The 15,799-nt window shown below is 39.1% G+C and overlaps 1 protein-coding gene across 1 annotated transcript in view; it reads right to left on the bottom strand.

Moving 5' to 3' along the window:
• TEX10 (testis expressed 10) overlaps positions 1-15,799 on the bottom strand; it is a 57,958-nt gene that overhangs the window by 8,120 nt on the left and 34,039 nt on the right. Inside the window, exons 11-12 of the mRNA XM_065052955.1 lie at positions 10,194-10,282; positions 8,855-8,988 (exon numbers count right to left, since the gene is read on the bottom strand). Coding sequence (XP_064909027.1) covers positions 8,855-8,988; positions 10,194-10,282 — 223 coding nt within the window. The remainder of the gene's footprint in view (positions 1-8,854; positions 8,989-10,193; positions 10,283-15,799) is intronic.

Here is a 15,799-nt window from a genome sequence, read left to right as displayed (position 1 = left end):
ACCAGTCCACTGAGGTTCTCCCCAGATGACAAGCTGCAGGAACATTTCGCAATGGGTACAATGCACCGACACTCGGGCCGTCCCAGAATTGGCAGGAAAACAGACATCACCGCACTGAAGAGCGGCACACTTGCTTAGAAGGGATGTTGTAAAGTGCAGAATGCTTGGCAAGTTAGTTTTTCAACCTTTCAAATCTCTGTGACCCTCCAAATGGCACAACCATTCCATACGTCTAGTTCTATTTTTTTCTACGATTAAGCAGGAGTGGCAATCCTTTTCAATTCCATAAATTAAATCCGGCTTGAAATGGCCTTCAGAACAAAGGCCTGGTATAAAAAGTGATACTGAAATGTTATTAGACACGGAAATGAAAAGCAAAGAAAACTTAATTATCGCATCAAAATTAGTATTTTTCCTGTCAATTTATTTTCCTTAGGCAACGGTTTGCATGATGTTTAATTTCCATAATAAAATGTCACAGCTGATTCATTATTTTACATTTGATTACCATTTATCACATTTTTGGCGCATTCACAGATTGGTTTTGGACTAAAGCCAGAGTAGTTTTGTTTCAGAGCGTTACTGAAGTGAATGGACAGAGAATGAGCATTTCTGATCATAGTGGGGGGGTTTATAAAATACTTGTTTCACAAAGGTGTAACAAGTTGGCTTAGAGGTTTTGTGTTTGTTTTTAATTTTGTCTGAATGCCCACTTGAGTAAATTCACAGAATCACAGAATGGTTTGGGTTGGAAGGGACCTTAAAGATCATCTAGTTCCAACCAGCCATGGGCAGGGACACCTTCCAGTAGACCAGGTTGCTCAAAGCCCCATCCAATTAAGCCAAAGCTGGAGAAAAGCACGATGTTATTATAAATACAGGGATTAACTGTTAACATTATGTAGTAAATACTACAGGCTTCCTTATCCATTGGCAGCTTTTCAAACCAAACCTTACTGACCAGACAAGCCCAACTACCCATCATAATAATGATCTACACAACGATAACAGCAGGATCCCTACTAGTGCTTCATGCAATTGTTACTACAGGGACCTCCCTGCCTGCCATACTCAAGACATATTCCACCAGCAGCCAGCTAAGGCTGGGAATGCAGCCCAGGAGCACTCCCTACACTTTTTGGATATCCTGACACCACGGAGCAGATTGCAAATGTGACCAGAAGGTAGTGCCTGCAAACCAACCCTTCAGCCAAAACCAATGCCAAGGACACTGCTTGCAGTAAAGGGACTTTTGGGCCACTGACACTAAAAACACTGAAAGTCACCTTTGCTCCGTTCGCTTGTCCCCACGCCATTAACTGGATCTCGGATGGGTCAAGTCGCATGCTATTTTAGTCTAGTCTTCATCTGAAGAATTAAAAGCATTTTTGCTGCTGACAGCCAACTGAGCTTAATCCAACCTGAGAAAGGCTTTTGATAGCTCTAACGTACAATCAGCGGAAACCATCAGTTTAATACTGCTTTTCTGTTAAGATGTGCTCCACTCCAAAAGGCAAGAGTTGGGAGGACCCAAGGAAGCCCAATGTCAGTCTGAGCCCTCAGGGCAACAGGGACCTGCACAAATGATGAATCGAAAGTAATGTTTTGTTCATTATTTAACTGCTCCCAATCCCTAAATCACTCAACGCTTCCGTAATCATAAGATTCATGACTCAAAAATCCTCAGGGAAATACTTTATCAGGAACTCTCCAGGGGAAATCTGCATATAATTTCAAGCTAAATCATGCTGTGAAATACACTTTTTCAAAGAAAAATACCTTCTTCTGAAGACACAAACAAGCATGAGCACTGAGAAGAACCAAGCAAGCAGAAAAAATAATGAATCAAGTACTTTAGCAAGACACACTGTGGAGTCAGACCAAAGACACTTCAGATTCCAAGGGAAGTGATTTTTTAAAAAATAAAGTTGGCACACACCAGACACTATATCCTAATGTGAACTTTAAAATATATTTTTCAATTCATATCGACATCCACCTCAAACACGAGTAACTAAAACATAACAGGCTGTTCTGCAGTCAATTCCCAAGCCCTTGTGAAATGCCTGTTGCAAGAGGGACTCCAACCAGTGGAACGTGTTACTGCAGAGCGCAGAAAACGAGAAGTTTTCAGGTGATGGGGCAGGCAATGAAGCCTGTCGTCTGAAGCTCGGCCAGCTTCCCCCGAAGCGCCCTAGCTTATCAGACACTGTACTCCCTTGACAGGTGCTGCTTCTCTTTCTGAAATAAATTGATTTGACAGGGCAATATTAACAGTGCCCTGAGTTGTTGAGAAAGCTGCGTACAACAAGAGATCTTTGTTCATCTGCCTTGGCTAAGCTCACGGGGGCGGATGTGAAAGGTATTCCCGATTCAGTGATTCCAAACAAACAAAAAAAACCCACACAAACAAAAAATCCCCCACAAGCCCCCTACACAATCTCAACAACACAAAACCTAGGTTAAAAAAAAGAGACAAAAAGATGGAACAGAGCCTGCAGGAGAACATTACATAGGTGGGCAACAGGTAAAAAAAAAAAACAAAAACTATGGGGCTAATTTTACATTCCGGGTAGCAAAACAGGAATACAGAATACAGAAATTTGTTTAAGAATTATAAATGCTTGAGAACATGTATTGTGTCCTGACAAATGCACAATCTTGATAGATTACCTATTTACAAAGACTTAGAAGGATTATGAAACACAGTCAATGTCCAGCCACTGTCTCAGAAGCAGGATAATGCAGCACACAAACTCCTCTCCCACCTGATGAACTGTGGCGATTGCTTACCTGCAGGCACGCAGCCTGATGCTAAACCTATGTTAAAAGCTGGCTAAACCAAGTGAAGTTACCTTGATTTGCCACTGGACACAAACACATGAGTGACAACAACCACTGCCCACCTACCGTGCAACAATTTGATCACGTGTTTAAATGGGGGTAACAGCAAGATTTGGTATGAGGAGGCAAAGAACTACAGGCTGGAGACACTCCTGCTGTCTCAGTAAGTGATAGGCACTTCAGAAAATATTATTATTTTGTGAACAAAACCAGTACACTTTTGTCCCACAAAGCCTGTCTTTTTGAGCAAATTTAGTTTAGGTATTACAAATCAGGATATGGATTTCCAGCATGATGCACAGTAACTGTGGAGATGTTAATTTGCATTGGTTACATGCAGTAACATGTGAGCTCCCAGCTATAAAATACCACAAGTGGGGGGGGGGGGGTGTTGTGTTTTGGTGTTTGGGTTTTATTGGGGTTCTTTTGGTTGCTTTTAAAGCTTTGTATCTTAAGAAAATTACGGAAGAGACTTTTAAAAAAGAGCTTTTTTTTTCTTTTTAGAAGGCATTGCATTTATTTATACAATCTCTCTTTTGTTTCTTTGATATTTGCATTATTTTTCAAGAAAATGACAGCCATCATTTTCATTTCTTAACATTAAACCTGGATAAGATGCAATTTTACAAAACACTAATGGACTTATATAGAATTTTTTTATCCTCCTTAAAGATTAAAAATTGTAGCATAAATCTAGTTCAGAAGGGATACTATTTTCCTTCAGTTGCCTTTTCTCCCCAATGTAACTCACATCTGAAAGTCTCAATGAAGACCACAAGTTGAAGTCTTGCAGGCACTTCGACTTAAAATCTTATTTAAAAAACTGTTGTTTTTTTTAAACGCTTAATGTTTTTGAAATGTTCTGCTTAAAGTTAAGCTTCAGCACTGCAACACCACCATTTACTTCTCAAGAAAAATATCCTTGCAGGGCTTGTTATGTTTTAATGATTTGTCATAATTTCCATAGCATATTAGTGCAGATGCAGGCTTCCCAAGTCTGTTTCACTTATAAGACTACTCTGGTTTTGACACACATAAGTATATCACATCATATGCATCCCAAGGTTTTTGAATTCAAGACTGCTTTGAAAAGCAGTTGACCTTCCCTAACGTTTGGTCTTAAACAATTTTAAACGTTTTGTTGAGTATTTTATTTCTTCGAGTCAATTACGTGCTCAATGTAAGTCCAGAATCTCAACTTCAAGCAGAATTTTTGAATTATGGTTTGCTTTCCCCCTCTGAAATGTTCAAGTGTTACAAACAGCAAATATTACAACAACAGAAATTACCATGTATACATGGTTACCTTGCTAAATGTTCATTCCTGTTGGCACTATTTCATTTGATGCTAGCAGAGCAATTCAATTACAGGGGAGTGAACAATATTACCAACAAACACTATAGGCACATTTAAAAATGAACAAAGACTGAAGCTTCTTCCCTTAGGCTGCAACCATTCATTCTGGAGCCCCATCTATTTCAGCTGCAGGGGTATGATTTTAAATAATTGTCTTTAGTAAGACAGAAGTCATTTTAAGTTGCTCCAGAAAAGGAACCAAGGTTTCCACATTTAACATTTCTTTCAGCAAATATAAAGACTAAACTTCACAGCTACACAAAATGGCATTTAAAGGGACACCTTTCTTCACCACTGCTCTGTAAGTGAAAAATCACCATTACCTAAAAGCTTCCACAAAAGGCTTCTGATTTCTACTATTCCAATTACCACTCTCTAGACAATAAAAGAGTATCTATCTCAAAATGGTTTTTGTTATAAAGCACTTAAAAGCATTAACTCCTATGAGAAGTGCATTTGTTAGGTGGTGGTGTCACCAATTACACTTCGAATCATAGAATGTCCTGAGTTGGAAGGGACCCACAAGGATCATGGAGTCCAACTCCTGTCCCTGCATGTGACAACCCCACAGTTCACACCATGTGTCTGAGGGCTTGTCCAGTCTCTTCCTGAACACTGTCAGGCTTGGGGCCGTGACACCTCCCTGGGGAGCCTGTTCCAGTGCTCCACCACCCTCTGGGGGAAGAACCTTTTCCTCATGTCCAACCTGAGCCTCCCCTGGAACATCTTCCTAACATTCCCTCGGGTTCTATAATTTTCAGCCAGAGAGCTCAGCACCTGCCCCTCCTTCTCCCCTTGTGAGGAAGCTGTAGCCACCATGAGGTCTCCCCTCAGTCTCCTCTTCTTCAGGCTGAGCAAACCAAGTGACTTTACCTGCTCCTCATACGGCTTCCCCTCCAAACCTTTCACCAACTTCGCGGTCCTCCTCTGAACACTCTCCAGTAGCTTTATATCCTTTTTACCCTGTGTTGCCCAGAACTGCACCCAGTGCTCCAGGTGAGGCCGCACCAGTGCAGAGCAGAGCGGGACAATCACCTCTCCCGCCCGGCTGGCAATGCTGTGCTGGATGCACCCAGGACACTGTTGGTTCATGTTCAACTTGCCATCGACCAGAACCACATGCTACCAAGTGCACTGGTTATATCACAACATGCTCCAAGCCCAGACTGCCACGTGAAAATGCCTTCAGTTTTTCTTTTCCTTTACGCAAGTTGTTCTTCCTCCAAAGGCACATATTTTCTCCTTCCCCCTTTCTGGCATGCATGTGTTATACACCACATTCTCTCTCACAGTTTGCTACCAGTAGAAACACAAACCGCTCACTGCACAGGATAGTTGGCTGGTGCCGCAACGCTGGGACTGCCCTCCTCGGGATTTCTGAACAAAGCCAAGCAGTGAGCAATGAAGGGGACTCTTCACCCCTCACCCTTCTATTTCCTCAGCACCATAACCCCAGCCACTCCTGCCTCACAACCCCCCAGCACCCCCGTGGACCGAGCGACAGCCCAGTTCAGAGCGATGCACGTGCGGGCTGGCCAGCAGGATGCAGAAGCCAACTTATCACCTCTAATCTAGAGGGTTTTCTTCTCTTCCACCTGCTTATTTTCATAAAATTTACAGGCAACTAGTATTTGCAACTTTATAATTTTAGCAGAGACACAAGAAATAGCCAATAGTTTAAACAAAACTAGTGGTGGAAGAGAAGAGGGAGAAGGATGGATGGACTAATAATACTCTGATAACTAGTCTCATTTAATCCTAGGAAATCAGGCTGTCAAATAATAATTCCGTAAGTTCCCTCTTTATTTTCATCCACAACAAATTATTTTGCCATTATGATGAAAACCTTAATTACAATTACACAATGAGAACTCTTTTAAATGAACAATTCTCATTCTCAACATAAAGCAGAGGTCTGAATGCTGCCTGCTCTGCAGCCAATGGAGGGCTGTTCTCACTCACTAGGTATTTTAAATTATTACAAATATTTTCCTTAACATTACAGCATCATCATAAACTTCCTTATCCAGCAAGGGAAAGCATGAAACACTCAGCATTCAGAAGCTGTGCTGCTCTACCCAGTTCTACCCAAAGCATGACTCAAGCTAGGTTTTATTATTTCCTGTAGCAGCGCTTTATCTAAATAAAATAATTTTCTGTCACAGCTGAAAATATTTTGATTCCAAAACTGTGTCATACTTTGAGCTATGTCCACTTGGAAGAAATTGGTCTCCAAATACACCTCCGTCAAACTCTATACACACAGAGCTATTGTATCCCACCGTCTTTCAAGACATCCTAGAAGAGCTTCAGGATTTGCTGGCAGTTTTCTTCTCCCCAGAGGCTACTGCTCTAGGTCTGGGGGCTTTTGTTGCTGTTTATTTTCTTCTGAGAGGAGAGCAGCTTGTTCAATACTTGGTAGAAACCACTTGCTCTATAAAAAGTATCCTTGTGCAACTTTTGGCAAATCTTGAACTGAAAACGTTTTTGCTAAGCCAGGATTTTCCTTATTCCCTCCCCCCCTTTTTTTTTCCTTTCTTATCTTTGAAATGGCCCAGCCTCCAATTCCCAAAGTTTTTTATGGGCTACAGTCCCCTGGATGTTTTCTTTACGAATTGAACATGAAATAGAATATAGGTCAACATGTTTGAGGTTGGAGAATGGTACTCAATGAGGAAAAGAGAAAACCCCCAAAACTGTATTAGATATTTAAACACAGAGAAAATAGTCATTTAAAAGCCTAAACATCTGATTTTTTTTTTAATGGACATCCACTGCTCTCCCTTCACCCAAAACCTAGTCACCTTGTTGCAGAAAGCCAACAGGTTGGTTGAGGACATTTTGCCCTTCATAAATTCTTGCTGACTATTGCTGGTCACATCCTATAAGTACCTGACAAAAACCCAGTTTACTAGAAACCTTGTCTCTACAATCATGACCACACTTAACAAGGAAGAGCCTCTAATCTCCCTCTCAAGTTCAGAGTTGAAAGCAATAGTCCAGAACTCCCTTTGATTACGAGTCTACAAGATGAGGTGGGTCTAGAAGGTCTCATCGCTCTCCACACACATCCACAGAATGTCCAAAACCTCCTTAATTACAAACCAAGGATGTCCAGCTCTTGCTTAATGACTGCCATTCACTTCTGAGAACCTGAGAGAGCACCTTGTATTTTTCCCAAGAAACGGTATTTAACAAAAGCAAGCCTCATGTTTCTGAAAAGCAATGACCATCCTTGATGGCATCAAAACAGTGAAAAGATTGTGGCAGGAGAAGTAAACCAAACTTGCAACGAGGAACCAAAAGCACAAACAAGCTATCTACAGCCAAACTATTTCACCATCCCTAAGTGAAAACACTCCTGTTGTGTGGTTTCTCAACCAACTTTGAGAGATTAGTGGAAGAGAAGCAAAAACAGGAAAGAAAGAGGATGTGAGGGGTGGCATTTTCAGAAGCAGGTGAAGTACATAAAAATCCTTCAGATGGATGGGATTATGTTAACTCATGGACAAACATTTGCAAGTAATCTCTCTGGTGCATTCACAGAGGAACAATCCTGTGTTCCGTACAAGACAGGGACAGAGAACATTCTCGTATTTCAATACTGAAGAAAGGTGTTTTGGTGAGAAAATACATCATTACTGCCCAGAAGCGACAAAGCTAAACAACTTTGGAAGAAAGTTTAGCTGTTCCACAGGCCAGCTGACTGAAGGCAGGACATCTAAAGACACATGTCAGTCATGGTACCAAATAACAACTTTGCTTCAAATAGCACTCAATATGTAAGACTGCACATGCAATATATGCCTCAGACTATCATTAGTTTCAGTAGACTATCACTTAAACTTTATGATTTGGAGGAGAAAAATCTATATTGCTTTCTTGAACCACAAAGAGAATACATCATACAACTAAAAACTTCTGTAACACTCTTCTTTCTGTATTTGTGACAAAGATTTCATAAATACTATCAAACTGGCATGTCATTAAAACAAGACTTCACACCTTAAAGTGATTTATGATGGGCTAAGCAACAAAAAGAACTGAGCCTGAATTAAGACTAATAGACACCTGTTCTGAACAAAATTGGGTGGCTAAGATCCCTTTAGAACCAGCAATAAAATTAAGCTTTCAGTTCTTACGACCTAATGAGCAGCAACTAAATTCACAGTGAAGTTTCTAATCCAAATAAACTTTTATTAAATAAGCATCAGAAGTTATTTTAAATAACCACCAATGTCAACATGATATTACTTCCAAGTTAAAATCTTATTTAATGCAAGTGCTTTGTAATTAACAGTGGAATTTATTCTCAAAGAAAACTCCTCATAAAAAGTATTTTTACAATTAATTTATTTTTGAAAGCAAAAACATGTTGCTGGTCTTAATCATATTAGTGTTTAAGAATTTTCCATCAAGGCTTCTACCCTTTTTTCCATGAGAATTGTTTTGCATACTGCATGTCTGAACATTTTAAAGCAGCCTCCTTCAAAATATCATTGATGGCTATAGAAAAACATTAGCTGTTCAACAACTACTACACTTTTCATTCTTTTTTTTCAACTCACAACAAGATTTAGGCATCTGTGGAAAAGGGATGGAGAGCACTTGGAGTTTGTATGCTGTCATTTAGAATTAGTGTTAATGTATTACCTCTGTCACAGCCCAGTGGTGTAAAAACTGGTCCAGATCAGTTAGGTAAAGACGGACAGGTGAAAGCTGTGTCTGGCTAATGTGTGGCTTTCCTCTAATGCCCTGGAGACTAGTCAACTCCTCTCTTGAAAACCCTAGAGAAAAAGAAGCAGTACAACAGTATCACAAAACAAGCAAAGCACTGTTCTATTTCAACAGCATCACTGACAGAAACTGTCTTTAAATGTATGTCTGCATAACATTTTGTTGTTGTTAAAAGGTTCTTGCTTGGTATTTTAAATTTAAGAATATCAAAATACAAAGTCTAACTTCTGAGAGGAAACAAGAATACTTGAAAAATCTATGGCATACCCATTTAAACTAGAATGTATTAAAAAAAAACTGTAAGAGGGCAACGTTATGCTATTTTCAACATATCTTTTAAAAATAATTTTAAAACCCGGGTATAATGCAAGACAATTCACCATGTGTTCACAACAATTCAGTAACATTCTAACATAACCTCGGGGTTAAAACAAACAAGCAAACAAAAACAAAAAAGACAACCCACACCACTTTTGGCTAATTATTTCTAGCCAGGTATTAAATGCTTTCGTAAAACAGGACTACTGCTCCAAAACAATCGCTTTGGTTTTGCTTTCATTTTCGCCGGTATCAGTACAGCTCTCTTTTGACTGTTTTAGGAAAAAAAGGTAATTCTTGAAAGCAAAGCAGCTGAACATTATGAATGACTGAGGTGATGAAGAAAAGATACTTTAATCACGTGACAAGTTACTGGAAGATATTTCTCAGCAATGTTGTGCCATTTTAACCACTGCAATTTCCAAAAGTTTCATCACCATAGAGTAAAACTATTTTTATATCTGAATAAGAATATAGCAGCAGAAATAATTCTGCTCACATGCTGGGCAGCTCACTTCAACATACTTTGATTACTTTATTGTGATGGAGCGTTTTTAATAGCATAAGCATGTCCACAGGAAATCCCAAAGGCACTCATTTATACTGTTACAAGCCAATAAGAGGTATTTACTTAGATCTAGAAAAAAATTCTTATTCACGTCATATACTGAATTTAGGTTTTCCTCATACTTTCCAAATAAAGTTGCTAAAATGAAGAAAAAGTATGCAAATACTCAGCCCAAGTGGCAAAGTGTAAAAATAGAGTGTCAAAAAAGAAAAAAAAAAAAGGGTATCTTGTATGCAAAACATGTAACAAGATTAGATTTACTTTCAGGAAGTACTTACTACACCATTTATTCTAAATTAAATCCACTAATTGACTATCAAAACAAGTTCCATTTTATTAATTCTGAATTATGACATTCACATGGATTACCTATAAGGGTTGAAAACAAGAAGCTGAAATAGTCCACATCACTCACTGAATTATCCTGCACTTGGCACTTCCAGCCTGCAAAGGATGATCTACACAAAACCAATAGCAGATAGTTTATTAAAAACCATATAATTAAGAATTCGCAACCTACCTGCACAATACAATCAATTAGCATGACTAAATTGTTAATTTTAGCATTCCTGTTTTTAACTGTTGTTGTTAGAATAGCATTTTAAATAGATTCAAAACCAGAACTTGCTCTTTTCAAGACAAGTAACATTGAACTTTGCACCCCTGCATGGGCTTAGATTGTTAAATTGATTAAATTACTGAGATAGCAACTCCTCATAAATACCGACATAACCTTTAATATAGTGACGACAGCCAACACACAGTAAATGAAATTAGTTTTATTTCCTTATTTGGTAAAAGTCATTATATTACAAAGCTGGGCTGTATTTTTCATTATATCCGCTACTTCTAATACAGCTCTTTACATGAACAATAGATCCCATTTAAAAGCAGTCTCAGCATCTATTTTTGAGTAACTAAACCCATTGAACACAGAACTAAATTAAAAACTTGCTTTGAGGTTTGGAACACAAAGAAATAGCAATATGCAAAGGCAGGAGCAAATGCATTACCGAAGCTGCCCGACACTTCCCTTTTTAGGGGCAATCTGTTAGAAGCTGGAGCACCAGCCTACTTGTGGTTTCTCAAATTAGAAGCCACACGCAGTAGTGGAAACTCAGAGTGAACAGACACCACTGACCACCCAACAGCAGCATCTTGCACGCGTATCTGTGCAGAACCAGGAGACAGCCAGGAGCTGGGAACAAGCGCATCTCTCACACGCTGCAGCTTTGCATCACATTACGCAAAATGCATATTATTCAAATCCACTTGTACGCTGCTCTTGGCACTTGCACTGCGGACTATCGATCTTTGCTGTAAGAGATTGCTGCTTTCTGCTCCTGCAATCTTGCGAAATTTCAGAGCTTCCCAATGCAATTTTCCAAGCCAACTATCTGCCTCAGATCACTTTTTTCCTAATTTCTCTCCGCTAACAGCCAAAATGGCTTAGCTCATGGGTAACAAAATTCTGGAAAGCTTGTTTTTAAGAAATTCTTTACAGCTCTGTGTTTTGGGAGCAAAAAATATCAAATTTGGAATACCTTTGTGCCAGGCATATGCATTTTCCCACCCCGTGAAAATCCATCCACAAGATTTCAGTATCCAAAAAAATGACAGCTAGAATATGCACTTGTCTGGAGCTACTCAAAAGGAAAGAAAAGAAAACAAGGAATTTCAGAATTTCTTTAAATTAAATAATCTGGATTTAATCAGACTGCCACATAGGATAATTAATTGGGGGGCGGGGGGGAGAGAAGAGAAGAGAATATCACAGCTAGGCGAGAAAGAACAAAGAAAAGCTTTACTAAAGCTCCCACTTCACATCGTATCCTTAATGGCAAATCCTTCTTTCCAGGTATCTCTCAGGCAACCTGGTGACTTTGCAGTGCAGGCAGCTCTGCATGGTCCCTTGTAGTTCCCAGGAGGCCTTCGGTCCTCCTCCGATGCCTGGCTCACTGCTTCCCTTCCTCAACCTGTAGTCTCTCAGTCCCTCTCCACTTGTCAAGCTGCCACTTGGCTCCAACTCTGTGTTCTCCATCCCTTGTCCCAGGCTGGCAGTCTTCACCCAGGAGAACGGAGAATTTCTGCCCTGCTTCCAAGGAGGTCCCAGTTTCCTGGGGAATCCCCCGATTCATTACAGCACCAGCAAGATTTCATGCACACTGAACTAAATCAGCAAGAGGTCTTGAAACCTGTTTCCCTGGGGATTCTACATAAGGTGAATATTCACACAATAACTAGATCCATACACCAGAAGAAAGAACGAAACCCACATCTTGTTCAGCACATGGGAAGAAGCTGCCTGAATCTAACATAAAGGGACCATGAGTCAGACTTGAGGTCATACATTACACCAAAATAAGCATTGAGGAGCATGAAGATAGATTCAGCGGAATTTAGGACTTACTGGACACAGAAATTGAAATTGTGATGCAATCACTAAGCAAAACGGTGGGAACGCAAGAGGTTGGAAGACATACATCACATGACAAGCTGCAAAGGAAATCGGGGAAATGTGAAAATTTAAAAAAATATATTGGACGGGTAGACAGAAACCACGGAAAGAATTTGAGATAAGCTGAATTCAAGGTGTGTGGGGCCTTGCATGACAAAGCTAGTCAGAATCTGGTTTAAAATAATAAAATATATTTTTCCATGCAATAGTTAGATGTGTCAAACTCCAGACCAAAACCTCAGATTCACCGCAGGCCCCCAAACACAAACTGCAATAGGTTCAGGAGATCTCTGGACATGTAAAATTATTCTGGAACTTATTGCTAAGCGTCTGAAATTTTTTCAAATGCTTCCGCAGTTTTGTTTTTCTACCCACGTTTGACTATCTGCACACTCACAAAACAGGACAAACATTTTAGGCATCCTCACAGCACGCCAAGCGCCACTGACATAGACGTTAGGGGAAGCAGAGAGAACTGCTGCTGTCCTACCCCAGGAACCTGGAGGCAGCACAAACTCAAGCCCTTCACAGAGCTGTTAAATGGTTTGGAGACTCATCTACAAGCAGAGCTACACTGAGACCTGCACGCACAAATCTAACAGCCCCAAACTCAGTGGCAGCTTACTTTTTTTTTAAAAAAGTGAAAGCTGTTACATACATAAAAGAAGTCTCAGTGTTAAAAGGGCATGAAGGTTAAAAATAATCTAGCATTCAATTTAGAAAGTGATAAAGTTGCCTATAATCTTCAACTTGGCCTCTTTGTGCATACACCTCATTGTATGATAATATTATGTGTCATATTTACTCTAAAAAAAATCTCTCTGCCTTGTTCAAATCATGGATGAATGGATCTATCAGGATTATGCAACAAAGGATAACACAGCCTGACCTGTTCCTGCCTTATTTACTGTATCATCTATAACATGCACAACGTAAGAGGCATGAGATGGATAGAAAAAGTGGAAGATTAGCTCACAAATTCAGAAAAAACAAATAGGTTTTAGGTATTATACTGGATAACTCTCCTATCCATATCACAGAGGTTCTATGAGATGTTACATAAATACTTCTTAAAATTGGAGGACAGGAAGTCAGTGGAAACATATTTCTCCAAATATCATCACAAGATATTAATTTACTTTTAGAATACAAAAAACCCCACAATGTTCATAGCAGGAGCTTCTCTCATCCCTTCTTTCTGCTAGTCATCACTAGCCCTGCAACAGTTCAACAATGAGTACAAAGCTAAATGGGCAGTAACAACTGTAGAGTGATACAGCTTCACAGACCCTAAAGAGCAGCACACAGACCCACTGATCTCTACTGCTCCACTCGCACTCATAGGGAAATTGAAGTCAACCTTTTGTTTTCAAGACAGAAAATGCTAAATATTCTGAAAAATCAGTGCCCAAATGCTTCATGCTGAATAGCTAAAGTTAGCAGGTACTTCTATGTACTTTTGCCTATACCTTTTCCTTGCATTAGTTCCTCACCTGTAAGCTGGAAAAAGTATCACCTCTAGCTGTAAATATACTTGAGCACAAGACAAAATTCCATGGGCAGGGGGAATCACTTTGTTTTCCACATGGAACACAGAAAAAAACAAAATGTGGAGCCTTCTACTGAAACAACAGGGAGAAAGCATAATACTATGTCAACAGTCCTCCAGTGAGCATGATGCCCTCCATACAGAATGTAGTTAAAGCTACTTTATTTTGAAGTTTGCATGAAAGGAAATCAGAAATAAGACAAAGAATGCAGAACAAAAAAATTTAATCCTAGAACGGATGTTGATGTACTACAAATACATTACAATTTATTTTTTTTAAATCTTAGTTTAATATATTAAGACTACCACAAATAATTAGAATGTGCACTTTCAAAATATATTTCCAAGATACTTGTAAATTACATGTCAGACATTTAACTAAAAAAAAAAATCTGATTTATAGGGGGAAGAGGTAATAAGCATATTATAACCACCCTTTTTTGAATATTTTTTTTACTGACAATGAGAACATGCTATCAAATTGCATAAGAGTGAGACCTCTCCAGTCAGCTAGTCCAAACTCACATTAAATATGATGAATCACGTGTTGTAATTTCCATAAGGTTACCTGCTCTCCATGAGATCCTCTCTACTGAGGTTAAGAATTGCACCTTTAGGTAACCCTCTCTGTATGCCAAATGGTATTAAAAGAAAAGCTGAATGTAATTAATGTTAAAAAAAAAATAAAAATCACTGCTTCTCTAGCCATTAGCATAGCAAATATTTCTCAGTCACAGCAACTGTGCAATGGATTCCTTTTATCATTTGCTGCTAACTTTTAACTCCAGAAAGACCTCACTACTTTTGTTCACACTGTTGTTATTTTCATGTTGGGCTGTATCACACTGTTGCAAAATAAAACAACTGCAGCTTGTGCACAAGTGGTTATTTCCCATCTACAGACTATTATTGTTGTGCTCCCTAAACTACCTACCAATTGATTGCTGGTTCAGGTTTCAAGTGTTGGGTTTGAGTTCAGTAGTCACAAGGAGCCTTTGGGTAATTTAGAGGTCTGCAGTAGAACTCTGTTGAACCCTGCTGCAGTCATTTCAGAAATTATCCTTCTGCTTATCCTCCTGTAAAACACACTGCTCAAACTCTAATTCAGAGAGCAATGCATGTATCAAGCACAGCAAGTTTTGCTTAGAATTTGGGTTGGGTTTTTGACCTATTTTTTGTTGTTCAGCAATAAAATGAAAAAAGTGAGATCAATCTCAAAACCCACTGAATTCAGTCTTGAAGTATTTTTAAAGTAAAACAAGAAAAAGCAAATGCAAGACTGGCAGTTCTTGTGAGGCACTGATACTATCACCCTTTTCTTCATCAGTGTAAGGGTAACAGAACTCAAGAAGTATAAGGTCAAAGCTCTGGGTTTTCTGTTTAAGGAAACTAAAATCCAATTCCTTCACCTTCCAGTAAAATGCTAGCACTGCCATAATAGAGATTATTCTAGCACAGCGTGCTTCTGAAATTTTACACAATTATTTAAACACTTGCAAGAGAATAGGCTGAGAAACCTAACTTAATTTAGACTGCGGTAGGTGATCCCATTTTATATTTATTTTATCAACCATTGCTCATAGATTAAAACCATGGCCTTTCACAACTCTGTCTTTAATTCTAGGTTACAAAAAATATTCTAAAAGGAGTTTCTCCTCTATTTCTTCCACTTAAACTTCTGTTTCACACAGAACATGTAAATATTCATAGGCACAGCCCCCAGCTGATTCACTCATTTCCTGAAAAGACATTAACTGGATTCCAGGCCTCAACTCAGTGAAAATTTAATAAAACTAATATAATTTATTTATATATTATTAAATTAAGTACACCTCCTCAAAATAGTTCAATGACTAAGTCACTATGTTCAGAAATGGTAAATCAACCTCCTCTTCAGATGAAGGCAGTGAATTCAGACTTTCTGCATCCTCAGCAATTGCTTTAACCACTGAGATTCTACTAATAAAT

This window comes from Columba livia, chromosome 2 (genome assembly GCF_036013475.1).
Source record: "Columba livia isolate bColLiv1 breed racing homer chromosome 2, bColLiv1.pat.W.v2, whole genome shotgun sequence".
In the NCBI taxonomy this organism is placed as follows: domain Eukaryota; kingdom Metazoa; phylum Chordata; class Aves; order Columbiformes; family Columbidae; genus Columba; species Columba livia.
The sequence above is the reverse complement of the archived record's forward strand: the minus strand, read 5'-3'. Positions and strand labels throughout refer to the sequence as shown.